This window comes from Lissotriton helveticus, chromosome 8, assembly GCF_964261635.1.
Source record: "Lissotriton helveticus chromosome 8, aLisHel1.1, whole genome shotgun sequence".
Taxonomy (NCBI): Eukaryota; Metazoa; Chordata; class Amphibia; order Caudata; family Salamandridae; genus Lissotriton; species Lissotriton helveticus.
The window spans coordinates 134,984,930-135,012,179 of record NC_136069.1 but is presented as its reverse complement, the minus strand read 5'-3'; the positions used below and the strand labels follow the sequence as shown (position 1 = coordinate 135,012,179).

Genomic DNA, 27,250 nt, shown 5'->3' with positions numbered 1-27,250 from the left:
CACACAGGAGAGCATTATGCACTAGGCCCCTTCGCTATATACTGGTGTTAGTCAAAAACTGTATAATAAGAAGAACAAACCTTACTCACAGGTTGTAGGGCATATTTTTTGTTCATCATTGTGGCTGATTTAGGTGCGTCTTCACAATAGTGCTGTAAATCATCTGTATTAGAGGTCATGATTATGGCAGTAGACATTTCTCCATCGAAGTGTCAGTCATTGCTCTGAGAAGAATCACCTCAGGGAGAAAATAACAGCTGAAAGCCAACTATTGTCCATGCTGGGTGGGTTAATTTATCATACTTTTTAATGGGCACTGAGAAGTAGGTGTGATTTATCATCACCTGCATATCAGCACTCCCTTTTATGCTAAGAGATGTTTCCCCAAATGTTTGGAATCTTATAATGTACTTCTACTGACAAGCACCAACCTTGCCATAGTGGACTTTCATAAAGTTAACTTAATAAAAGATTGTGGGGCAGCTACTCCCAATCAAAAACCTGATTTACCACGTTTTATTGCAGGATTAATTCTGATATAACAAACAAGAATGAGTCTGCTACCTACTCAACTAAAGATTAGAATATTAGGTTCTCATAATCCTTGAGGTCAGTGTGCCTTGGAACCCACAGTGTGTTTATTAAGAACACTCACTCACCAACCTAGTTGGTGACATGCTTCATCATTGGGTTATCACCCTGGTCGCCGAATGCCTCCAGGGTGTGCCTGAATCTTGGCAGAGCTCAAGGCAGAGGAGAAGTGTCTCTGTTATGAAGATATCCACCATAGAGGGATCTTCAGATAAAATGATTAGAGTTCCAGTGGTGCACATAGGAAATCTACTATTCTCTGTTAGCCCCTTCCTCTAAATAGAGCTGAGAAACTCTTCCTCAGGGGTAGTCATATATATGCACATGCTCCTCCATGGAATGATACTCTTTTCACTAGGCACAGAATAAATCTCAACAAATGATAGTCATTGGGTATCATCACATTGCTGTTCCCAGTGCATGGACCACAGTTACCTTTGTGGAACCACTGCATTTCCCATTACTTGACCAGCACCTGCATTCTTTATCTGTCGCCGGGCACAGCACCTTGCTGTGTTTCCTCAAGGCCACAGTACAAACTCCCTGTCACTTTGTTGATTCAATTATGAGTTGTGCGGAGCCTAAATCCCTTGTGGAATTCCATTAGGTTTTCCAGATGCAGGAATACTAGATTCCCAATTTTACTTATTTGAAGATCCTTCTAGCATAATTGAACTGGGAAAAGGCAGCCCAGCCTGATCATCCTCTATCAGGGACCAGGGAGAGCATAAAATCTTCCCGGCCTGCAAGACGACATACTGCCCTTATCTTGCTGACTGCCCCCAAACTCCTCTTCCTCCACACCATGTCACATACCAACCTCCTTGCACATATTTACCACCGGCTCATACTTATAGCAGGTTTTAAATTTGTGTGTTACACTGGATAGAGGTGGGAATTCAATGTGAAATTTCGTAAATTGGGCCTACACTGTTATTCTCCATTCCTTGCAGTTTAACTCATATTAGTAGGCTACATGTGTGGAAATACTGGCCACTCGGAATTTCCATGCGTAATTCCTTGTCAGTCATAATTCAGCGTACTTTCTTATATCTATAGGTCCTGGTATGGTCGTCGAACAGGTTGCGCCACTGATCATATCAGAAGCACAACTCAACTTTCTGTGAAACTGATTTGGTTCCACAAGGAAGGCAGATAGGATGGTTTCAAACCGTAAAGTTTAATTCACAAAATTAGTCAAAGTTATGAGTTTAAATCAATCAGTAAATCAGCCAACAAATAAATGCATATATCCATTCGGTTGTGTAATCTGAAATTATATGTTTTGTACATGAAAAGGCAAATCATAATCAAAAACAGGGTTCAAAACAGATAATATATTGGTTCCATAAAGGAGCTTTCCTAAGCTAAATAAGAATGAATAGAGAAAAGGGAAAATTCGAAATGGAAGGTGTCAGCATCAGATTAACCTAGCTGAGGTTCAGGGCAACAGGCAAGAAATGTTTGAGAATCTAACTCAATAACTTAGAAAATATGGATTCCCCAGAAGCAGAATTGGGGAAAGGTCTTCTCCCAGCGTAGTCCCGACAGGATCTGCGAAACTATTCTAAAGAACACACAATTATGTCAAAACAGGATTTCCGGCAGCTTCGCCACCAACTCCCACTGAATAGACCAATCAGTATGCACCGTCTTCTGGGAGAAGGTAGACTCCCCAAGTTCTCACCACCAAACAAAGAAGTACACAGCTGCACAGCCTTGGAGATATCTGCAGTCCAGTCCACCTGGTGCAGCAGGCTCGCTCTCATCCCCACACACAGCACAAAGCAGGGAAAATCTCCAATTAACTGCTCTAATCTAACATTTTCCCACAGCTAAAACACTAACTCATTCTTCTAACTAACAAAGATGCACCTGAAAGGAAAAGACAGTGGTGAAACAACATGGAAATTGAGCAATGCATGTCCTCCAGGAATACTTGGAGTGGATCAGGCCTTCTTGCAGTCTGGCCAACGTTAAGAAATTACAGCTAAACTAATGCACAATTCATAAGCAATTCATGGAATACTCTGGTTATACAAATGCGGCTTTGTTACAATGATATTCTGTCACTCTTAACACTTCAATTAACATTTTAGTGTATTTGATTAATGTATAGTTTAGCAAAATTATGGAGCACAAAAATTATGCGGCTCCACTCACAAATGTGGCCAGCCTGGTGATAATCAGCTGTGACACTACGCAACCATCTTCCATGGCCATAAGCCTCAATTTCTCTTGACACAACCCTAGGCAAGTGATCCCTTTTCCCTACATTTTTAACCAATGGCCGCTCAGCCTGCCATACTCCTGACAATTATGCGCTGCCCGCGACTCATGCACAACGTTCTTAGAAAAAAATCTTGCGACTTGTGTCGAGTTCTTGATAATGTTGCCATTTTATAGTAACCTTCCAAGAACCTCCATAGAGATTTGACGGACAATGAAATAAAGCGGGCTGCCCCAGATGACACCGGTTGTCAGCGGAGAAACTAGGGATTTAACTCATTATATCATAATGAAAATCTACTATCTTGGGCACTGTGACATGTCAGCCCCTGTGAATGAGCTGAGAGCATACAGGAAGCTCCAGACCTTCTTCTTCTACGTTTTGAATTATAGATTGAGAGAATTATCCATAACCACTGCTTTCCACACAATGCACTGCCTTAATTGAATGGTTCATTGATGCACATTATTGCAGAACTGACATAAAAGTAGGAGTTAATGGCTTCCTGTTGAAGTTTAATGGTTTCGGAGGTAGCTCTTATCACATTATTGTTGTCTTCAATGCGGCATGCTACAAATTTCATTTAGTCTGGCGGCTTAAAAGTCCCATTGATTTCTTTTCTGTTTCCTTTTGCCTTCACTTTGCTGATGAAATCCTTTAATTTACTTGGATTGTTAAGGTTTCACATCTAAATGTAATGGGTGGCTTAATTATATATACCAAGGGATAGGTAAGGTGAACAAAATATGACCTGTGCCTTTTGCCGAACAATAGCATCCTTTCTGAAAATTACATAGCTGTAGAAAAGAATGTCGTGAACCTCACCTGTACAAAGAATTTCTGTTTTATCATTAAAATACAGTTTGTTTTATCTTTCGCGGATGCAAAACAGGTGTTCATTGATCTACAGTTCATCCTCTGGCCTCTGGTTTGATTTTAGTCATGAGAAGCAGAGTTGATTTTTTTATCGCATGTTTTCGTCTTTATTTTAATTACTGCAGCAAAACCTTTTTGGCCCCCATGATATACCAGTAGTGATTAACCATGGCATTCAATCAAAGTTGTGCTGAGCAATTTTGCTATTAATTGCAGAAGAGAACCGGTACAATCATGTGGTAACTGCTGATTATATTTAGTGTAAAGTGACTTTAATGTTAAATTGAGTTTCTTTCCTTAAGTTAAATAATAAAATAACGACAAGGACAAATTTAGAACTTCACATTTGTTCTGACGTCATTATACTATCTTCCGTCTTCCTTTCTGCAGTTTCCTTCTCTTTCATCTCCTCTCTTTTCCCGCCTCACCCAGTTGTGTTCACACCGTATTCAAAATAAATATGGATTGATGGTGACTGCAAACAATTTAAATGTGATTTTCTGGTAATGTGAACTGAATTATGCTTGGTGTTAGGTCATAATTCTGGCGACCACAGAACACCTGCTGATTCTTTTCACAGTTGTAGAGATATGTCTTCCACTTTGCTCTGAGAAGTTGGGATTTGGATGTATATTTTGGATCATATGAAGAGGTACACCACCACAGGGATCCGAGACACGGCTCTGGATTGGACCACCTCCTTCCTCTCCAGCGGAACCCAGAGCATCCGCCTCCCCCATTCCGTTCCAAAGCCTCCAAGGTCATCTGCGGCGTACCCCAGGGATCCTCTCTCAGCCCGACGCTGTTCAACATTTACAAGGCCCTGCTCGCACACGCAGCCCGACAATACGACCTCAACATAACGACACTCAGCTTATCCTCTCCCTCACTAAGGACCCCATCGCTGCCAAAGCCAACCTCCACGAAGGAATGAAGGCCGTCGCTGACTGGATGAAGACCAGCCGTCTGAAGCTGAACTCGGACAAGACGGAGGTCCTCATCCTCGGCTCCAACCCTTCAGCCTGGGACGACTCCTGGTGGCCGACGGCACTGGGGGCAGCCTCGACACCCACCGACTACGCACGCAACCTGGGAATCATCCTCGACTCAACGCTCTCAATGACCAAGCAAGTCAACGTCGTCTCCTCCTCCTGCTTCAAAACCCTCCGCATGCTCCGCAAGATCTACAGATGGATCCCGACAGATACAAGAAAGACAGTCACTCAGGCCCTCGTCAGCAGCAGATTCGACTATGGAAATGCCCTCTACGCGGAAGCCCCGACCAAGCTCATCAAACGACTACAACGCATCCAAAACGCCTCGGTACGACTGATCCTCGATGTACCACCCCACGGCCACATCACCCCCCCACCTGAGAAACCTGCACTGGCTCCCCGTCAACAAGAGGATATCCTTCAAGCTCCTCACCCACGCACACAAGGCACTCCACAAGACCGGCCCAACCTACCTCAACTGACGGCTCTCCTTCTACATCCCCAACCACCAGCTACGCTCCGCCGACCTCACACTCGCCACCGTCCCGCGCATCCGAAGAACAACCACCGGTGGGAGATCCTTCTCCCACCTCACCGCCAGGACATGGAACACCCTCCCACTGAGCCTACGACAGACCCAAGACCTGCTGACCTTCAGGAGGATACTCAAGACCTGGCTGTTCGATCAGTAGCACCCCAGCACCTTGGGACCCTCGTGGGTGTGTAGTGCGCTTTACAAATGATTGATTGATTGATAGCGTTAGGGTGTGAACAATGCAAGGACCATTTTCAGTGCCTGTCTTGGGGTTTAACAGGGGACTTCCAATTTCTGTTATATATTTACAATTCTCGCAATATTCCATGAGCACTAGGCTCACATGCATTTTAGTCCTATGTTGCAGTAAAACTATTTAGCATTAAATGCTTGAGTACATCATTCAACCCTTCAGCCGTTGATAGCAGCACAATCAAACACCTTTTGCAGAAGTATGCACAAATGTCAACCTTCAGATGAAAATAGTATGCCAGCATTAGATCATAACTACTGGTCTTTCTGCAACAGATATCATATTTACCACATGCTTAAGCAGTGACGGCTGTCTTGGAATGGGGGTGGTGGGGTGGATGCAAAAATAAATAAAATAAACATAGCTTCACCACCTCACGCCTCTCCTCCATGCTCACTCGACACTGGCAGCACCAGAAGCATCCAGGCTCCCAGACTCTCCACTCAAACACAACGGTGCATCAGCAGCGTCGTGATTGATCTGTGAAGCCTGTTTGACCACTCAGGCAGTGCCAGGGAGGCTGGGCATGTTCTCCACTGTGCTGTGCAAAACAGCCAGGTGGAGAGCATGCTAAGTGCGCATGACTGTTTGGCTGGCCCAAGAAGGCCAGCCAAACAGTCATGCGCACTTAGGGAGTGCAAACCGCTCTTCACTCTTCTCAGGAATGCTCACAAATAGCAGCCCCCTGATATACCAAATTGGCAGAAACCTGTCAATGCAGAGCCCTATAAAAATAAGCTCACTTTGGCCAACAGGGATGTAAGTTGTTATAAAGTGTTATAAAACACACAGAGACGTATTCACAAGGCACTTTGGAGTATATAAAGTAGTACTCCTGCAGTACTTTTTTTGCATAGAATTGCAAGACAGAGTGAACTGGCCCCAAAATATAAAATGGGGACATGTATGTACAATTAGTACAAATAGAAAGGACTATCGGCCACATGCATCATTGTAGGATTTTGCGATTCCTAAATTGCGAAAATTAAGGAATCGCAATTTAGGAATTGCAAAAACCTATGCATCAAGAAATTTTAACATTTTTAGGGATTTCTTAATTTTCGGTATTTGCGATTCCTTAATTGCGAAATTAAGGAATGGCATTACATTGATTCCTATGGGCCTAGAGGCCCATAGGAATCAATGCCTTTTTGCATTTTTTTTTGCGAATCGCAATTTGTTGATGCATTTCAAGGGTGCTGACCCCCCCCCTGCACCCTTGAAATGTTTTTTTAAGTGCAAGTTTCACACACACATGTCCAAAGGACATGTGTGTGTGTAACATGACACTTTCAAAAATGCTTTTTTGAGCATTTTTGAAAGATTTCGCAAATTAACACGAGAGTCAACCTCGTGTTAATTTGCACCTCCTATTGCAAATGCGCATTTTTTTAAAAAATTCATGCATTGCATTTAAGGAATCGCACAAATGCGATTCCTTAAATGCAATCGCATTTTTAGGAATTGCAAAAAATTGCGGTTTTTGAAAAATTGTTTCATGCATACCAAAAAGTGATTTTGGAATCGCAAACGGCCGAATTTTCCGATTCGCACCGTTTGCGACTCCAAAATCGTTTGATGCATGTGGCCGTATGCACCTGGATCTAAGGTGGTGTCAAAACGCGTTGGGTGACGTTTGTTCTGTTTTGGTTGCACTGTTGAAAGTACACAGATAGTATCCCCGAGTGTGGTTCTTACTGTTGTTGGACCTTTGTGAGTGTGTGTATGTATATATATGGACATATACATATATAGATATATATCTATAGACATATCTATATATATCTAGATATATAGATATATATATACATACCCACCCCCACACACTTGTGTGTATGTGTGTATGATTAAAATGTTTTGGAACATTTTATTAGTATGACTAATGAGGACTAAATGCCTGATTTAGAGTTTGCCGGATGGCTTAATTTGTCACAAACACAACAGATATCCCGTCCACCATATTACAAGTGCAATAGGATATAATGGAGTAACCCGGTCCCCCAAACTTTAAAGCAGGCCCTAATCCACATGAACATGAGATAGAAGAAATGTAGGGAATTCGATTTAGGCTTTGGAAAGATGATCCATTTCATTCTGTAAGGGTTTCCCCAGTTATTGTTCAATCTCTGGCCAACCTCAATTACTTTTCAGCTCTTCCTTTGGAGGAAACTGTTTCTGACCAGTGTGGGTGGGCGTTGTGGTGAGTTGTTTCAGTCTGAGGTTGGAGAGGTTATCAATCAGGGGTGTGGAGTTGTTGTTGTTGTTCTCAAGGTGAAAGTTCAGGTCTCCGAGGAGGATGTAGTTGATGGAGGTCAGGGCGTGTGTGCTGATCAAGTCGGCGATGGGGTCGCTGAACTGGGGGCAGGGTCTGGGGGGTCTGTTGATGAGGGTGCCTCTGAGGGTGGAGTTAGGGTCTGTGTGGATCTTGAAATGCATGTATTCGGCGGTGCTGAGCGCGTCGTCAGTGCTAGTCGAGACCCTGATGCTGTTCTTGTGGATGATGGCGATTTCTCCTCCGACTCCATTGGTGCGGTCTCTGCGGGTGATCTTGTAGCGGTCTGGGATGGCTATGGCGATGTCGGGTGCGGAGGAGTCGTTAAACAGGTCTCTGTCAGGAAGGCGACGTGTGGGGATGTTGTGTCGAGCAGGTCCCAGAGCTCGACGGCATGCTTGCGTGCGGAGCGGGTGTTCAGTAGTAAGCATCGGAGGTGGTTGGGGTCTTTCTTGGCGTGTGGCTTGTCGGCTCTGAGGCTGGTGTAGCTGCAGTTCCGGCAGGTGAAGGGGCCGTGTGCGTTTCGGGGCGGCCTTGAAGCAGGTGTGGCTCCGTCCGGAGTTGAGAGCATGACGCTAGATGTGGCTTGGCCTTTGGTCACAGCTGTGAGTGGATCCATTGGTTGTAAACTGCACTGTACATCCTTCTAATGTGTACACATCTTGTTTACTAATGGATAATAGGGTTGTGTTGATGAAATGTTGGAAAAATGAAAACTCTAGGGTATCCTTGGTAAATATCAAAACATCTACCATACAAACATATTGAAACGTATCTAAAGCCACTGTTGAGGTCTTGCCCCCAAAACATGGTGAGACGGGAGTTGGAATTGTCATTTTAGAGAAAGTGAAACATGAGTTTATCTGCAGTTAGGAATTTTATGTAAATGAAGCGCTTTGTAGCAAGATATTCATGTTCATATTATAGTTGTCATTGTTGATTTGTGAATAAATATTTTTGGAGACTCGCTTTTTACATGGAGAAGGGAGGTGGTGGAAAACATACTTAAGTTGTAGGCAGACCTTGATGGGAAGTCATTCACGTTTGAATATTTAGATCTAAGAAGAAAACGCCTATATAATCGCTGTTACTCACGCCATCAGTTGGCAACAACTTTTGCAACTTCAGGTCTAGAATAACCCCAGTTTGAAACTTGAAAGGTGTTTGTGGTTTTACACCAATGTCTGTCTTAGTGAGTTCTATTAAGAAGGAATAATATGGGAGGAAACAGAGTGTGTTGGCGACACCTGTGGGTGAAACTTGCTACATCTCTTGAGTGGAAGGGAATGGGCATTGCAAATAAATCTACAGAAAGAGAAGTATACTGCAGTAGATAATTTTTTTTTTCTTTTTACTGTTCAAGGTTGATAAACAGGAAGACACTGACCAAAAGATTGAGCAAGATGGAAACAAACCAGAAGACACAGCCCATAAGGCGGCAACCAAAATCCAAGCCAGCTTTCGTGGGCACATAATCAGGAAAAAGATGAAGGGAGACCAGTCAGATTCAGATATTAAGGCCAATGGAGAAGCAGTAGAAAACAAGGATGAGGAGAACGAGGAATGCCAGGAGAATGCCACAGATGAAGCACCGTGCAACGCATCTGAGACCCAAGAGGAACAGAAAAAAGATGAGGCAAAAACGTCAGAAGAGAAGCCTGCTGCTGAATCGGCGAGTAACGAAGCCGCAAAGCCCTCCCCATCCTCTGAAGACAAGCTCCCAGAAAGTACCACTGAAAAGGGTTCTAATGAAAGCTTGCTCGCCCCAGAGTCCAAAGCAGATCCATCCAGTGAAGAGTGCAAAGAAACCGATGTGCCTGCCGCAAAGGATGCCAGCACGGGAAAGGGCCAGGAGAATGCCGCTACAAGCCCAACGGGGGCGAAGAAATCTGGTGAGTAACTCCTAAGCATGCACTGCTCCCTTTTGACTTACACTGAAGATCCTTTTGCAATGATAAGTAAAACACATTCGCCATTTTACCAAATAACACCTCTAAGAATGATAGGAATTTTACAGACAGAAATCTTTCCTAGTTTTTGCAAAAAAACAATAATCTTAGCAAATTTGCACATCCATGGACAAAACTTCCAAAGCATCAACGAAATTAGTTTACCTTTTCCCAGGAGAGAACCTCCACTTTGGGTATTTGTCTTCAGAGAATGAAAAAAGTGCTGACAAGTCCCCTATCATACCATGGGATGGTGGATTGACCAAGTTTAAGGCTGACAACACACTATCCAATTTGTGGTGCTCCTGCCTATGTGCCAGCAGTGGTACTGCCTTCACAACTCCAGTCATCTGGTGGCCAGCCTGCCAAACTCTAGTGGTAGTCCTTCATTTTTTGGACATCCTAAAACAGTGTCAACTATTTTCTTTCTCTGGTAATGTTCGCTTGACGGGCTGCGAAGAAGATGTTCATTTTTTTCAGATGGAGTTGGGATGACGTATGGACCAAGGGATTGTAGTGATTAGAAGATAGACTTTTAAGTCGCTTACATTCTTTCAATCCTAGGCTGGATTCTGTTAAGGAACTTGAGTGATGCTCAGAAATGTGTAACTCTTTTCAAACATTGCGCCTATGAACGTGATCCGCAGATATTTGAAGTATTAGCTCATATTTGTAAATATTCTATAGGTTGTATAAGAAACCCATAGAATATCTGTGGGCTGCTTTCCTATAAAACACATGACCTAGTGGTTGCTTTCATGTTCTACCATCTTATTAATGGTGTAGGTCATGCTGCTTTCCTATAGCAAGCAATTCCGTAGGACTATACTATATGAATCCAGAGACGCCTTCTGCTGTTCACATATGGATTAAATATCAGTCCCTTTAATGCAGTGTTTTGCGTTAAAGGGGTGTGCAATGAGTGTTGCTGGAGGCGTTCCCAGCAACATCCATGGCCTTTTGACACTGCCCCAGATTTACGAGAAATCGTGAATCTGAGGCAGTGCCAAAAGCTTACGCCTCCCAAGGGGAGGCGTAAGGGAGGCGCAACAGGGAGAAATATCTTTATTTCTCCTTGTTTTTCCTTTTTCTATGTGTGCTGCATTTTGCAGCACACATAGAAAGAGGAAAAGCCTCTTGTGACTATTTCCGTTCCCTTCCTGTACAAAAAGAATCATCCCCGCAACGCAGACACCCTTGCACCATTGTGCAAAGGGGCCTGCATTGGCGCAGGCAGCCCATTGTGCGCCGGCGCAGGGGAAAAGGACAGGAATGTGCAGTATCTTATAGATACGGCGCATTCCTGCCCTTTTCTTTTGCCATAGGGCAGTGCAGCAGGAAGGCTACTGCGCTGCCCTACGGCAATACCTCATAAATGAGGCCCATAATCTTTAACACATTAAAGGAATAAAGGCTTACTTTTGGCGTGGTATCAGAATTACTTAGCCAGTATGCCCATCTGACCTAAATAATTTAGAGTTTACAAAAATATTGTTCCATTGGAGTTATTACAAGAAAATACATGGGAATATCCGATTGCCCTCGATAATTAAGATACAATATGTGTCTATGATCTTGACATACTGATGGAAGCAGGTTCTGGTTCAATGCATGTTGTTTTCATTAGTCCCAGCAATGTTTCTCGGTACCTAGATGTACATAGATGAAATATAGACCACTCGTATCAGATCTTTAATAGAGCAAGAGAAAAGCTGAATTTAAAAATTGGTGTTGGTTTGATTGACTTTTATTTAGTAGTGTAATTTATTTAAGGCCAATGTACAATAAACAGTTTGTTTGCTTTGAAAATATGTGAAATATACTACATCCCAGGTGTTTGCAATACTGGTGCATGCTTTTCCAAGCTCATTTGGTTGTACTGTGGAAATGGTGAATCTCAGGCCAACTGTGAAAAAAATGTTAGCATTCACCGACCAATGAAAATCAGACACCTGGATTCATTTTTCTCTATACTTAGGTCCATATGTCTTAAAGCTTTGCATTTCCTTTGCCAGGCAAGTGGGTGCAAGGACAACACAAAACGTAAATGTGGCCCTGCTTGGCTTGGTAAATCTAGAGTAATGTGAGACACTGCAAATGGCTGCCTTGTGGTACTCTGCTGGAGGGGGGCTTGCCAAAGGGTGTTGAAGGGTGTAGGTATCCCCACACATCCACCTATGCATTCTGACACATTCCCAGATTTACTAACACTGGTAGACCTAGGAATGTGTCAGAATTGTGTAGTTTTTCACCAACGGTGCACTGAGGAGACCTACCTATATTTCTCCTCTTTGTTTCATTCTTCAGCACACTTAGAAAGAGGAAAATGATTTTGAGGATAGTTTTTGTGATGGAAGGTGCCCCTTCCTGCACAAAAATAATCCTGCCTGCAACACAGACACACTTGCACCATTGGTCAAGGGTGTCTGCATTGGTGCAAGGCAGCGGTTCTTATGCCAGCATAGGCAGAGAGCAGGAACGCGTTGTTTTATGGTAAATACAGCACATTCCTGCCCTTTTACGCAGCGTAGCATAGTAAGGTGGCTTGCTGCATTGCATTGTGTGAAATATAGATCAATTTAGGCCAACATTTCTAGAGATGATTTGTCTGCTGAGCATGCTAAACATTTTGCCTCACTCACTAAACTGTTGATCTGAAGTGGCCATGCAGCAACATCAGTAGTGAGATACAGCACTCTTCAAAAAAATATTACATGTGTAATAATTAAGCCTTTCACATGGGTGCTTACTCCTATGACACAATACTCAACATTCACTTGTGTTCTATGATATATTTCCACTCTACACTTGCATCCTGTGACATCCGCCACCATCCTTCTCTTGACTCCGATGACACCAGTGTCTACTCAATACTTTTCTGCTGTCATTTCTACACTTGCACCTTCTAGTCTCCTCGTGTGGCATCTTGGGGCGTGAGTAGGAACACAATGTCAATCTGCACCCTGAAGGTTTAAGGTAAGGGAGCAAACATAGTCCAGTAGAGAATAACGAGAATTAACTTGAAAAGAAAACTAACGGACATGTAAAATATGCAGGTCGGTTTACCTGATCTCACAATATATTTTAGCGGTGATGAAAGAGTAGAGGTTGGTGCCGCTGGCTGTCTTTCAAAGCAAAGAAATGGTCTTGCTGGGAAGTGTGTTTTGTAGATATGCCCCTGTGATGTGTAGTTTTCATCTCAGCATTTGTAACTTTGCTAGTTTTTAATGACATGGTTAGTGCATCTGAGGCTTGTGGTGAAAGGCTGCAAAATCCACAGAGTTATAAACGCCACTTCTCCTGGTCCTTTTTGGTTCCTGTCTATGTTTATAAAGATGTATCCTCAGCAGACTGAGGTAACGGGTTTTTAGGAACCCGGTGGTGCCAGGGGATAACACCCGAAGACCTCTGAGTTCTCCCTGTTCCGGACCACAGAAACACAGAGTCTTCTAGTTGAAGTCAGAGATCAAGTTTTATTGGCAGCTACCAAGTAACACGTGTCCTAGAAACACGACAACCCGGGTCGCGTATTCCCAGGAGACTGTTCGTTTTTACAGAACCAGCTTTCTCCTTATATACAGAAATAATAGCTGCAGGCACGAATTCTTGAGTTTACGATATGGTTATACACATATTTCTACAATAATACAAAGAGCGAAGTCATGTAGGCCAACCCACATTTTAGACGTCCAGTTCGTGATGGATTACCCGGCCAGGCCCGGAACTCCCATCAGATATCGATGAAACCCCAATAAAGCAGGGTACCTCCTAGTCATAAAACTGGCCATAAACAAGGAACATGGACAGGTGTGTGTGTGTAGAAAACATGGTCTGTACGTAGTGAATGGTTTGTGGCATGTTATGCATTGATGCTATCTTATTCGGCCACTGGGCGAGGAGCTGCCCAAACAGGTTCGGCTGGAGGCAATGGAGTCAGTTGGGACAGGTCAGGGGGAAGTCAGGGAAGGTGGACGTGTCCTTTTAGATCAAGCTCGACCTTACTCAATTGACTTATCATGAGGGCAAGACACAAGATGGATGTCGTTTACAAAATGGAGTCTCAGGGGTCGGTACGGAAACTATGATTTAGGGGTGTTCGCATCCCTCAATCATGACGCAAATGTATAGGGATGATGTCCTAATCATTACCGGCCCGTCGACACCAAATTCGTCATGGTACGTTGATATTTTGTGGCACGGGTATTGCATCTCGATACCGGGAAAACAGCAGGGTCCAGAATTACAGAACCACAGACCCTCCTTTTGCCCTCATATAAGGCAAAAACTCATGTTAATCTGACTCCAAATCTGTATGAATGTATTCGTGGAGATGCTGCTGTAGCATCATTCTGTTGCTCAGTTCGTCCCTTGACACAGGCTTCCTTACACATGGAGTAGCGCAGAGGCCACATAGTGTAGGAGCGCACTGTACACACAGGCAGAACATAAACAGAAGCGCTAAGATCATCCCAATGAAGATCAGTGTTTTCCATCCCCAGGCAGTGATCAGTTCCCAGAACCACCCTAGCAGAGACCAATCCCCTTTTTCTACGTGAAGGGAACCAGATATTTCGTGTAGCTTAGAGATGGCCTGGTACACTGTCGGTGCATTATCAGGGATGAAAATGCAGCAACTGGATTGGATCACTCTACATACACCACCACGGTCTGCAAGTATGATATCTAGGGCAACCCTGTTCTGAAGGGTCATAAGTCGATCCGACTGAAGCTCAGTTGTTAAGTTGCCAAGGGCTCCGGCCGTTTCGGTCACGGCGGATTCAACTATCCTTGATAACTGGCGAATGTTCCTGCTGTTCACCATAGGCCCCCAAAAGGGCAGAAAACCCTTTGCGAAGTCTGCAAATTCCTGACCTGCAGTGTCGTCTTTACTCACGACACCCCTAGCTGTTCTTGTCCAATGGTAATCTGCCCTGGCCGTGTAGGTGGGTGGCAGCAGAAATGAGATAAAACACGTGCCCGAGAAGTCAGGGGGCAACCATGTATATGCTTGGTCATGGCAGACGAAATAGGTGCCTTTAGCTGCCAAGAATAGAGGGGAAGTTTGGGAAGCAAATACATATGTTTCCGTGCATATGCTCTTTCCTAATTGTGCTTTAGGATCCCTGCCGATACCTTGCAGACATAAGTGACCTCGGTGGGGCACTATCCAAACTGGGCGGGATTTCTTTGCTGTCTGGCCCTTACTCAAGGAAACCCCATACTTAGTTACGTTCCAACGACTGTATGGAGTGAGTTCATCTTTGGGAATCGCTTGATATGTGTCAATATCCCTACTCATATTTCTTATCCCTGCCACTAGTGCCTTGTTGCTGGAATCGCTCTCAGTGGAACGGGGCGGGTATGGTTCTAGGGCGAACAGGAACAGAGTCTGGAAAGCCCACAGAGAACCATAATAACTGAATGGCAGGATGAAGTATGGGATACCCTTATCAGTTGTGTGCGGCATGAGTCCGCATATCCAACAGTTCGAAGTGTTCATTATGGACTGGTGTTGGTGTAGGAGTTGGATGAATGAGTTATTTATAAATTCGAGTCTTCTGGCAGACTCGTGTTCAGGTAGAGGGTGAAAGGAGTGTGGAGAGATAGTAGGAGGAGGTGTTGGCCGAGTGTCATTTGCAAAGGTAACTTGAAATGTGAATAGAGTATAGCCAATCAAGAACATCGTTATGCTGCACAACATTAAAATACATATTATCAGAAACCTTTTTCTGGCCAGTACTGTGCATAATTGCCTTTCAAAGTTCGTGAATCTGGTAGGTCTCTCTACCCTTGGAAACTCCATCCTCTAGTTGCTGCCCGCGGTGGGAGATTGATTCTGCCAGGGAGTGCGCTCTGTTCAGTCCGGGGTAACTCCCTTGGACCAACCAGAACCGTTGACCTAAACGTCCCCAGCTGCACTCCCCAGACTTCAACCGCGACCCTAGCAGCAGAACCGGATGGCGGTTCGAAAATCAAAAATGAGCAAGTTCCCTGGGCGAGAGAGCTGAAAAATCAAAAATAGTTCTTGGGGGAAAGGAAAATCGCATTAATTTGCCTTTTTTTTTTATTAGTCTCTTTGTCTCGACCTTAGATTATATCGTTGTTTCCCAGGTACGGTGTGGTCTTCAAACAATGTCTCAGGTTCTGTAGTGTCCAACTGCATTGACGGTGGCACAAGTCCTTGTAAAATATAATCACTCTCCTTTTCGGTACCAGTTCCTTTCAAACGTGCATCGCTGAAAGGGATGAAGCGAGGTATGGACTCTGTCTCGGAGTCGGCAATTCCTTCCTTGACCCACCGGTCGTATGGAAGGGGCAGAGGGACCCGTTTACAGTGGGTCCCGTGGATCCAGTTCTTCTTTCCTTCCACCCGAACGGCTGATCTCGTGGACAGAAGAACAAGGTATGGTCCGGTCCACCTGGGCTGTTCGTTGTTCGTGCGCTGAAAATTCCGCACCAGCACCCAGGTGCCGGGTTCAATGGAGTGACCTGGATCATCAGAGGCTGGCGGAGAGGAACTGTGAACCTGTTGGTGTAAAACACGCAATTTAGTTGTTAATTCGCACAAATAGTCAAACAGTACGGGGTGCTCTATTTCGCTGAGTTTCTTTGGCCTTGGCACGCCCCAGACGTTGGCTGGGCGGCCAAACACTATTTCATGGGGGCTAAGTCCTAATCTGGAATGGACAGTCGTTCTGGTCGACAGGAGTGCTAGAGGCAGGGCGCCAGGCCATTTAAGACCTGTACTGGCTTGGATCTTGGCTAGTTTGAGTTTTAACATGCCATTGTAGCACTCCACTAATCCAGCTGATTGGGGGTGATTTGTAGCGTGGAATTTCTGGTGTATGCCTAGACACTCACACACTCTCTTCATCACACGACCCACGAATTCACTTCCATTATCACTCCAAACGATTCTAGGCATACCGAATCTAGGGAAGAACTCCTTGACAAGGGCTTTGGCAGTTGACAAGGCGGTGTTGTCCTTAAGGGGATACGCTTCCACCCACCTGGAGAAAGCGCAAACAACAACGAGCACATACTTCAGATTGTTGCACCTCTCCATGTGGATGAAATCGAGCTGCAAAACCTCGAACGGATACGCTGGAGGCGCAAAATGACCAGCTGGAGTTGGGGTTCCCCTACCGGGATTGTGCTTCAAACATACCATACAGTTTCTGACCACATTCTCTGCACATTTTGGGATATTACTATTCTGCCATACTGGGGCCAATAGTTTACAGATTCCTTTCGTACTGATGTGCGTAATTCCATGGGCCATTGTTACCACTGCAAGTACATATGCGTTAGGTAATAGCCATCGCTGGTGTTCTGACAATTCGACCCAACAACCATTCGCATCCAATGTACCCTGGCTTTCTCTCCATTCATTCACCTCTTTCTCGGTGGCCTCAGCTTGTATAGTTTTCACGCTTTCGATGGTGTCCTCACACATCCCCACATCAGTAATCCATCTAGCGGGACCTACAACATACATCCGACTCATTATGTTCCTTGCAGTCTCTTTCGCAACCTCGTCTGCAAATGCATTCCCACGGCCAACATCGTCTTGAATTTTTCTGTGTGCACTGCATTTCACAATTGCAACTTGTAGTGGCAAGGTCAGTGACTCGAGGAGCTCATTAACTAGCTGACCATGTTGTATCTTTGCACCATGCGACGTCAGGAACCCACGTTCACGCCACAATCTCCCAAAACTGTGAGCCACGCCAAAGGCGTATTGGCTGTCAGTGTACACATTCACTCGCTTTCCTTTCGCCAACACACATGCTCTTGTAAGTTCGATTAGCTCTGCGGCTTGTGCGGAATTGTGGGAAATGCGCGCGGTCTCTATAATGGTGTGTAATGTCGTTACGGCATATGCTGCAGTCGTATCCCCATTCGGCAACTTGAAACATGAACCATCAACCCATAAAGTATCATTGCATTCGGGAAGGGGAGTGTCCTGTAAGTCTACTCTCCCTTTGGTCTCTTCTTCTGTCCTAAAGCAGCAGTCATGTTTTTCAACCTCGTCTGTCTCTGCCGGGATGGGTAGTAGCGTAGCGGGGTTGAGTGTATCACACCTCTTTATGTGAATGTGACTCGCTAATAGTGTTAGTTCGTAACTGGATAGTCGAGCGCTAGTAAGATGTTGTGTCTTCGTCCTGTTTAGCAAAATGTCTACTGCATGCGGGACCATAACGATCAGAGTATTATTCATGACTAACCCAGCGGACTGTGGAATGCAGACAGCCGCTGCGGCGGTGGCCCTCAGACAACTTGGTAGTGCCTTAGCCACAGGATCTAGAGTTGCCGAAAAATACGCACATGGGCGCTGTTTGTCCCCAAAGTATTGTATTAGGACTGATAATGCACAACCTTCCTTCTCATGGACATATAATGTAAAAGGCTTACTGTAGTTGGGGTTTCCCAACACAGGAGCTGAAAATAATGCATCACGCAACTCGTGGAAGCTTGTTTGGCAATCTTCGGACCAGGGCATAGGATTGGGCGTGTCTTTACAGAGTAGTGCCAGCAAGGGTTTAGCTAGTAGTGAGAAATTCGGTATCCATTGTCTACAGTAAGATGTAATGCCCAAGAAGGCCCGAACCTCTCTCTGTGTCCTTGGGGCACTCAGTTCTGCAATTGCCTGTATTCTTTCTGGTGTCAGTCTCCTTCCCTCCTTCGATAAGATGTGACCTAGGTAGGTTACTTCTTGTCGACAAAATTGCAGTTTTGAAAGAGAGACTTTGTGCTTCATGTCACATAAGTGACGCAATAAGGACAATGTAGCTCGCTTGCAAATTTCTTCAGAGTCTGCAGCGATCAGCAGATCGTCGACATACTGAATCAGAGTTGACCCATTAGGTAGAACAATTGTGTCTAGTTGTGTTTTCAGGGCCTGACTGAATATTGATGGGCTTTCGCAGTAGCCTTGAGGAGCGGACTTGAAGCGGAAGCTTCGTCCTCCTAAATTGAAGCCAAAAATATCTCTACTCTCCTCAGCAATCGGGATGCTGAAGAAAGCGTTCTTCAGGTCAATCATTGAAAACCAAGTGGCAGAAGCTGGAACCATTGTCAACAAGGCAGTAATGTCGGGGACAACTGGAAACTGTGGAATAACCACCGTATTCACTTCTCTGAGGTCGATCACAAACCTGTACACAGGGGGCTGTGAAGGATCGGTACGCTTTAAAACGGGCAAAACTGGACTGTTACAAACGTTGCCTGTTGTTTCTTCGATGACATCTTTCTTGATCAGATCATAAATAATTGTCAACAACGCCTTTTCGCATTCGCTAGATATTTTGTATTGGGGAATACGTGGCAACCTAACGTTGGCTTTCAATGTTATGACATACGGTGCTATCTCTAAACGGCCTACATCATTGGAACCATTAGCCCAGAGTATATCCGGAAGAGATGACAATTCAGTTGGAATATTTTCCTTTGACAAATACATTGGAGAAATGACTTTCTTACCTAAGGTAAGTTGTACTCCCAAGGGAGAACAGTACAAAGTCGCATATAACCTCTTTAGCAAATCCAAACCTAACAAATTTTCACCGCAACCTGTTGTAAGAATGAGGGGTGCTTCCAATTCACAGGGGCCAACAGAAAGGGATATAGGACTAGAGATCGGGTTTCTAACAGGGGCGCCAGAGAAGCCTACTGAGACATTCATTTCGCCAGACAAAGGTGCGCCAGGAAGTTTTGAGTGCATAATAGAACTTTTTGTAGCACCAGTATCCAGCAGAAATGGCTCTGACACTCCTGAGGTAATCACCTCGACATAAGGTCCATTCTGATCTACTGGAAATGAAACGACTCCCTCTCTTTGTCCATGGCTGTCCTAGCAATTATTGCCCTCATTCTCGTTTTCGGTGTAATAGTCGTCAGCATAGTACTGAGCTGACCTAGACGATGCATTATTCTGTTGGTCAAAGCTGTTCATGGAATTCTGAGGCGGAAAAGAAGTTGTATTCTGGGGGAAATTTCCACGGCCCCTACCCCTAGGAGCATGTTGAACACCTCTACCCCTTATACCTGAAATACCGTTTAAACGTCGCGCAAGAGCCGGACAATTACCTTTAAAGTGACCCTCTTCCTTGCAATATGCACATTGATTCGGGCCATACGGAAGACGCTGATGGGAAAACTCGTTTCCTTGCGCGTTTCTCGAATACTGCTGTGGTTAGTGATAATTAGGCTGACTAGCCGTACGAGGCGGATAGGCCTGCTGGAGAAGAACTTTAGTTTTAAATCTTTCGTCTTTTTGTCTACCTTATCTAGCTCGTCTTTGCGCCTATTTTCATAGTACTGGGCTGTAGCTAAAATCTGTGCTGACGTAGAGACAGCCCAAGCACTCTCTGAATCTTTCAGTTTATTACACAGTTCAGGAAGCAGATTATGTACAAATTTGTCTACAAACAATCTTTGACCACCCTCGGTAGCCATATCCTGACCACTATGATCCGTGAAAGTCTCCTCAAATCTCGTGAAAAAGTCAGACACATTCTCATCTTTCTTCTGCTTGCACGCAGACAGCTTGTCCCAATTTACGCGTAATTCAGGCATTAATGTTTTCATGTACGCGATAATCCTACCGGGAAGTTCGGCTATTAACGGCTCAGGTTTAGAACCACCTATTTGTCTAGCATCTATAGCGGTAATATTAGCCCATGACTCACCTAGTTCTTGATCATGATCCGTATGACGGATTTTACTCCATAAAGGATGTGGAACAACATTCCCAAACAACATATCTACATCCGCTAAATTCATTATACATGAGCTGGCAGTCTGCGATAACTCCTTATAATACCCAGTCGGATTTTTACGGGGATCAGGTAATGTCTGCTTGAGTGCTAAAACTTCGGATCTTTTCCAGGGGACATGTACCCATACACGCTGGAAATGTGGCAGAATTGGTGGGTTTACATTCGCATCACCTTCCCTCCAAACCGGAGGAACCTCTCTCATGGGGTACTGTCTCGCTTTTTTCCTACCTGATACGTCGTCTTCGTACAATGATCTAGAGGCGTTTCCCTTACTCCTATAAGAGAACAATAAATCTATCGCTTCCTCAACTTCGGCACCTATAATCATACCTTCATGGAACTTAAAACGCGTACGCCATAGTTCGTTCATTTTGCGTTTGGGATCATTTGTCTCCAAATCTTCACACAGATATACACACATCTCTTCGAATACGTATCTCTGAGTGGGTGCATCCCATTGACGGAAAACTTCCATAACAGACTGAACATCATATCTAACAGTGTCCGTAATCCATTGGCGTGCTAGCTCATTCAGCACTTCTCTTTCCTCGTAATCAGGCAGCTGACTACGTAACTGTCTACGTTCTGTTTTAGGGGTCGTTTTAGGCGGCCCAAAGAAAGGTGAAAGCAGACCAGTGACAGTACCTGCCACTCTCTGTCTAATAGAAGGAGAAGCTTGCGGAGGGGCAGATGCGTCAGAAAAAACAGGCTGATGCGAAGAAGAAATCGAGGCAATAGCAGAGGAAGTTGAAGCAGTGGCAGACGTAGTATCATAGGGAACAGTTGGAGCGGTAGGCAAAGTGGTAGAAGTAGATGGAGTATGTAGCAGAGGCGGCGGCCCTTGAGAAGGCTGCGCCGGAGAAGTAGGAACCAGCTGAAGGGTAGCTGGCGTGTGTGCAAGAGCTGTGTTTCGTGCGCCGGGGCGCGGTATAATAAAATGCTTCGGGGGTGCGGTAGCGTCTAACGCATTCGGCGGTGGTGAGCTTAATAAGTGGGACATCAATGGATCTTTCTCGGATCTTTCCTCTTGACCTTGTCCCTTATGTGGTAACATTGGGTAGCATTTATCTACTGCTAGTTTCTTGCTCCTAAGCACTTGTTCGCTTTCTTGCTCTTCCTCGTTATCCTTGTATGCAACGGCAGCTTGCACCATCGACATACCTCTTTTATTCCTTTTTGCTAATTTTATTTCTTTCTGTTTGGCTTCTTTGCGCCATAAGCGAAAAGAGTCAAACATCGCCGGCCGGGCTTTTTTCTTGAACAATTTGACCTCGAGGTTATCTAAAATTTCTGAGTCAAAACTACCATATTGGGGCCATTTTAAAACACCATCCTTGCGAGTGTATTTTATCCACACTTCATCATATGTGATAGGACCTACGCCATGTTTTACGTATAACTCATATGTTGGAGTTCCAATCGGAGGAACTGGACAAGAATCCTCTAATCGGGAGTCCTTACTACAACCAAGACAAAACAAGTTTCCAAGTCTGCTAAAACAAGACATCTTTGCTCACTAGTCTAGCTTCAAACTTCAATGGATTTATCGATTACGATATTTCTCGTGAATACACGAGTCCTTCGGCTTTGGGGCTTGCAAGTACCAAATCAAAACGTATCTCAAGGATACCGAAAACTAAGGATCAAACTAAGGTCTGGGAGACGCTCCACTTATACTTAACTGAAGTATTTGAAGATCGATGACGTCACTAGAAGACTCGTCTATCGTTTCGCTCTACCAAGGATCACTGGGTCCAAAACAGGGCGATAGTCAGGGCAGCAGTCCTTCGTAGCCGTCGGGACGCGGGGAACCTCGCAGCAAAGACCTTCAGAACCACGTCGACATACAGGGGTCGCTGAAGTGGCTGGCCGTCCTCTGGAATTTTCACACGAAGCTCCTCACGAACATCTGGCTTGGACCGTCGCCGCTTGATACCGCCCCGAGTTGGGCGCCAACTGAGGTAACGGGTTTTTAGGAACCCGGTGGTGCCAGGGGATAACACCCGAAGACCTCTGAGTTCTCCCTGTTCCGGACCACAGAAACACAGAGTCTTCTAGTTGAAGTCAGAGATCGAGTTTTATTGGCAGCTACCAAGTAACACGTGTCCTAGAAACACGACAACCCGGGTCGCGTATTCCCAGGAGACTGTTCGTTTTTACAGAACCAGCTTTCTCCTTATATACAGAAATAATAGCTGCAGGCAAGAATTCTTGAGTTTACGATATGGTTATACACATATTTCTACAATAATACAAAGAGCGAAGTCATGTAGGCCAACCCACATTTTAGACGTCCAGTTCGTGATGGATTACCCGGCCAGGCCCGGAACTCCCATCAGATATCGATGAAACCCCAATAAAGCAGGGTACCTCCTAGTCATAAAACTGGCCATAAACAAGGAACATGGACAGGTGTGTGTGTGTAGAAAACATGGTCTGTACGTAGTGAATGGTTTGTGGCATGTTATGCATTGATGCTATCTTATTCGGCCACTGGGCGAGGAGCTGCCCAAACAGGTTCGGCTGGAGGCAATGGAGTCAGTTGGGACAGGTCAGGGGGAAGTCAGGGAAGGTGGACGTGTCCTTTTAGATCAAGCTCGACCTTACTCAATTGACTTATCATGAGGGCAAGACACAAGATGGATGTCGTTTACAAAATGGAGTCTAAGGGGTCGGTACGGAAACTATGATTTAGGGGTGTTCGCATCCCTCAATCATGACGCAAATGTATAGGGATGATGTCCTAATCATTACCGGTCCGTCGACACCAAATTCGTCATAGTACGTTGATATTTTGTGGCACGGGTATTGCATCTCGATACCGGGAAAACAGCAGGGTCCAGAATTACAGAACCACAAGACGAGTGGTGAAGATGGAACCCTCCTTCACTCTTCTATTTTATTTTAAAGGGGCAGGTTTGTAAATCGCAGGGGCTGCATACTTGGTGGTTCTATACTCAAAGAGACTGATGGGTCAAGAGCCGACTGAAAAGGTTATTAGAACACTGGAATTTTGAGCACTCCGTTTAATATAATGGAGTGCTCCGGGCTTCAAATAGCTGGCAGAAGCCCGAAGCATCAACATTCCAATGTTTTTACAGCTATTGCTATCAAAAAAGGCCTACGGACCGCAAGGGTATTTCAACCCATTGGAATTTCTTGAGGCCTTTGTTTTACAAATTAGAACATTCTGCCCTCTATGGGCGGATGGTTCTAACAGCCTTAGAGCCCACCGTAGTGGGCTCTACCGGCCATTAAAGGCCGGCTCCCTTGTTAAAGGCCCTTGTCTTGGGCTCGGGTCTTTAACACTGGAGCGGGCCTTTATTGGCCACTAGAGCCCGCTACATCGGGCTCTAAGGCTATATTAGTGGATGACTCAATCAATCAATCAATCAATCATAGCATTTGTAAAGCGCGCTACTCACCCGTGAGGGTCTCAAGGCGCTGAGGGGATGGGTGCTGCTACTGCTCGAAAAGCCAGGTCTTGAGTAGCCTCCTGAAGGTGAGTAGGTCCTGGGTCTGCCGTAGGAGGATGGTTTCCTTGTTTATACATATGTAACGATGAGGAGTCGCCCTCCAATGTGCAGTTTTTACCTTTCCAGTTATCAGTCTCACCAAGACACTCGAAAATTAATTTTTTTACTTCACTTGATTTGGAGTTGTGCCCAGTTTCTGTTTCCAATGGTCTTTTTGGGGCACAGTGCTTCTAGTTCATCCTAGGTTTGTCCTCCAGCATTTCCCATAGAGCCATCTTGAATGTTCTTCATACAGGACATGAATAATACTTTCACGGTGTGCTTTTATAATGTAAGATTGAAGTAATATTATGTTCTATACGGATGTATGACGTTATAACGCATACTTTTACTCCGCAGACCATTACAACGCGACTTTTACTCCGCATACCGTTACAACGCATAGCGCCTTGGGGCGCTGGATAGTGGTAAGTATAATTTACTATTCTAACTCCAGTCCCCGTGGACCCTAGGGAAGGTGTTGGATAGTAAATTATACTTATTCCCTATCCTAGAGCGCCCCCCAGCGCAATGCGTTGTAATGGTATGCGGAGTAATGGTCGCGTTGTAATGGGTCTGCGGAGTAAAAGATCCGTTGTAACGGGTGTATACCGTTCTATACAGTCCATAAAGGGTCTAATAATAAATGACGAGGTACTTCCAACCCCAATATATTAATTTTCTGAGGTAGACCCAAACCATCTAAATTATAACCCCTCTATGGTTTGCTTTCCTTCTGTTTTATATCTTGCCGTACAGGTGCTGGCTTGAGTGGTCAGGAAGCTAATCATGGAAAGGGAACTTTGTTTCTCTTCCTCAGTATACGTTTGGCACTTCTTCAGATTTTTTAACGTGACTAGCATGAGGCACACTTTGAGATCTATCTTGGAGGCGGTTTCTGACCTTGCTTTTGATCTCCTACTGCTGTTGTGGTATAACTGTCCCCAGGCGTCATCCAGGCCACCTCACACCCCAGTGATCGAAGAGAGACCCCCAGATATAGAGGTCAGTGAGTAACAGAACCCTGGAACAGAACAAAGCTCGCCCTAGAGGGTCAGAGCTTCACTCTCTATTCTCTCACTAAGGGAATTGTATGTATCTGTATCACCCAAAACCCTCTTGTGGCTTGCACTTGTTTTACATATATAACCACATGTTGCATGCCTAAAAAGACAAGGGAAACTCAACAGAGTGAACTATTATATAGTCGCTTGCCTTCTGACTAGGGTTATGCCAGTGGCATACCACTGTAGTCAAACATGAAGTAGAGTATGCAACTGCAGGTATAGCAGTTAGAGATATTGACCCAATGACAACAGAACGTATTGCATTAAAATAGAGAGAAACAAACACAAAGCATTTGAGAGTTAGTGTTACAGGCCAATAAAAACTATTATAAAACCTCTGCACTCATGGATTTTAAAGGTGTGTCCACATTCTAATGTTCCTATGCAGCATTAGAACATTTGAATGTTGAGTGCTCCATTGAAGAAAATAGAGTGCTCCGGGCTTCTAATGATGGGTAGAAGCCCGGAGCATCAACATTCCAATATTTGTTCACAGTTGTTGCTGTGAACAAAGGCCTCACGGAGGTCGATGGGATTTCAACTCCATTGGGCTCCGTGAGGCCTTTGTTTTTTAAAGTAGAACATTCTGTCCTCTAGGGGCGAAATGTTATAATAGCCTTAGGGCCCTCCGTAGCAGGTTCTACCGGCAATTAAAGACCCGCTCCCTTCTTAAAGGCCCTCGCCTTCGGCTCATGCCTTTAACGCCTTTAATGGCCGGTAGGGCCCGTTGAGTCGGGCTCTAAAGCTATATTATACCCTGCTGCCGGACTTTAATGACTAACACAGACCAAGGCATATAAAGCTATTATAAAATTTCACCCACAGAAGATAGAATATTTTAGAGAACAAGCACTGGAATGTTGAAGCTGAAACTCTATACCATCATAATGGTCCTTGCCTTACCACTTTTTTTCTATGAAGCTGTTAACATTGCAGTTCTCTAATATACCATTGTCGGCTTTTGCTGAAGGCTACACCAGTTGACCAAAGCTATGAACATTGGATATAGACTTAAGCCACAGGCGAGGGCTAATAATGAACGAGAGGGTATTTAACAACTGGTAAAGCTGAGGTACTGAGGTTAAAATGTTTAAAATTAAAAAGGGAGAAACAGGAAGACAAACATTGACATGTTGGAACAGAAGGTCTATACCAGTCATTGTTGGCCCTCGGCCATTGCTCTGCCTACTATGGAGCTCTCAACATTGCATTGGTATAATTACAGTTCCAGCACATTGATTTATACCCATTTTACCCATTTTAGCCATAATCATAAGACATGTTGACAGTCATTCCTTGCACTAAAATGATACTCCCATGTTGCTGGATTACTTATACTTGCTTGCATATCTCTAAATACAAGTAGATGGTGAGCTGAGCTATTTTATTAAAAGAAGCATACTTGTATTTTATATTTGCAGAATCAGCGAGGAGCGATAAACCACAGATGAAAAAATCTGGTAAGCAATCAGGTCCACAGCGCAAAGGGGTCTCTCTGGACTTCATTATTTACTGCGTATGTTTTCAGTCATTGAAGATATACGCGTGTGTTAGCGTAAGCAGAGTCTAAGAAGGTTCATTTCAACAGGGTAAAGTTGCAACAATATTCACCTACAAAATTACCATATTTATTGGCAATGCAATAAAACATTTGTTTCTCGACTGATTAAATTCCTCAGACAAGCTGCTGAGTCAGATTGTTTAGAAGCTCTTAGAACTAGGGTATACACTGGGGCAGTCGTGACAACATTATTGCGTGAGAGCTGGATGAATACCATATTTTTAAGATATGCCCGTAGGAGAAATTGACATAAAATTAATCTAGTTGGCTTTCATTTAAATAGTCGGTGGTTAGCCTGAGAATCTGTAGTGGAAGTGACTTTAAATCAACATTGGAAACTCCTGCGGGTTACGTCTTAGATGCGATCTGGTTCAATGTTCTGAGCCTACAGCATCTTCACCCCGTTCCAGTCCTGGCACCTCTCTTAAGTGCACCGTCTGATCCTGTGCAAAGTGGGTTATCTTCTGCTTCATTTCATGTATCTGTCAAAAGTGAGTTCACTTAACAGCAGGACTTACCCAATACTCATTTATGAAGTGGTTTGCGCCTCCGGAACGTCACTTTTTGTGACGCTCCGGTGGCGCAGGAGCCTGCTCCATATTTACGAGGAAGCACTAAGCCACAT

General features: G+C 44.5%; 1 protein-coding gene across 2 annotated transcripts in view; it reads left to right on the top strand.

The window, feature by feature from the left end:
* The window catches only part of GAP43 (growth associated protein 43), a 257,116-nt gene that overhangs the window by 126,826 nt on the left and 103,040 nt on the right, over positions 1 to 27,250 (top strand). Inside the window, exons 2-3 of one of the 2 annotated variants that reach the window (XM_078656725.1) lie at positions 9,116 to 9,644; positions 26,486 to 26,524. In XM_078656725.1, the coding sequence (XP_078512851.1) occupies positions 9,116 to 9,644; positions 26,486 to 26,524 (568 nt within the window). The remainder of the gene's footprint in view (positions 1 to 9,115; positions 9,645 to 26,485; positions 26,525 to 27,250) is intronic. The other variant, XM_078656726.1, reaches the window with a different exon arrangement.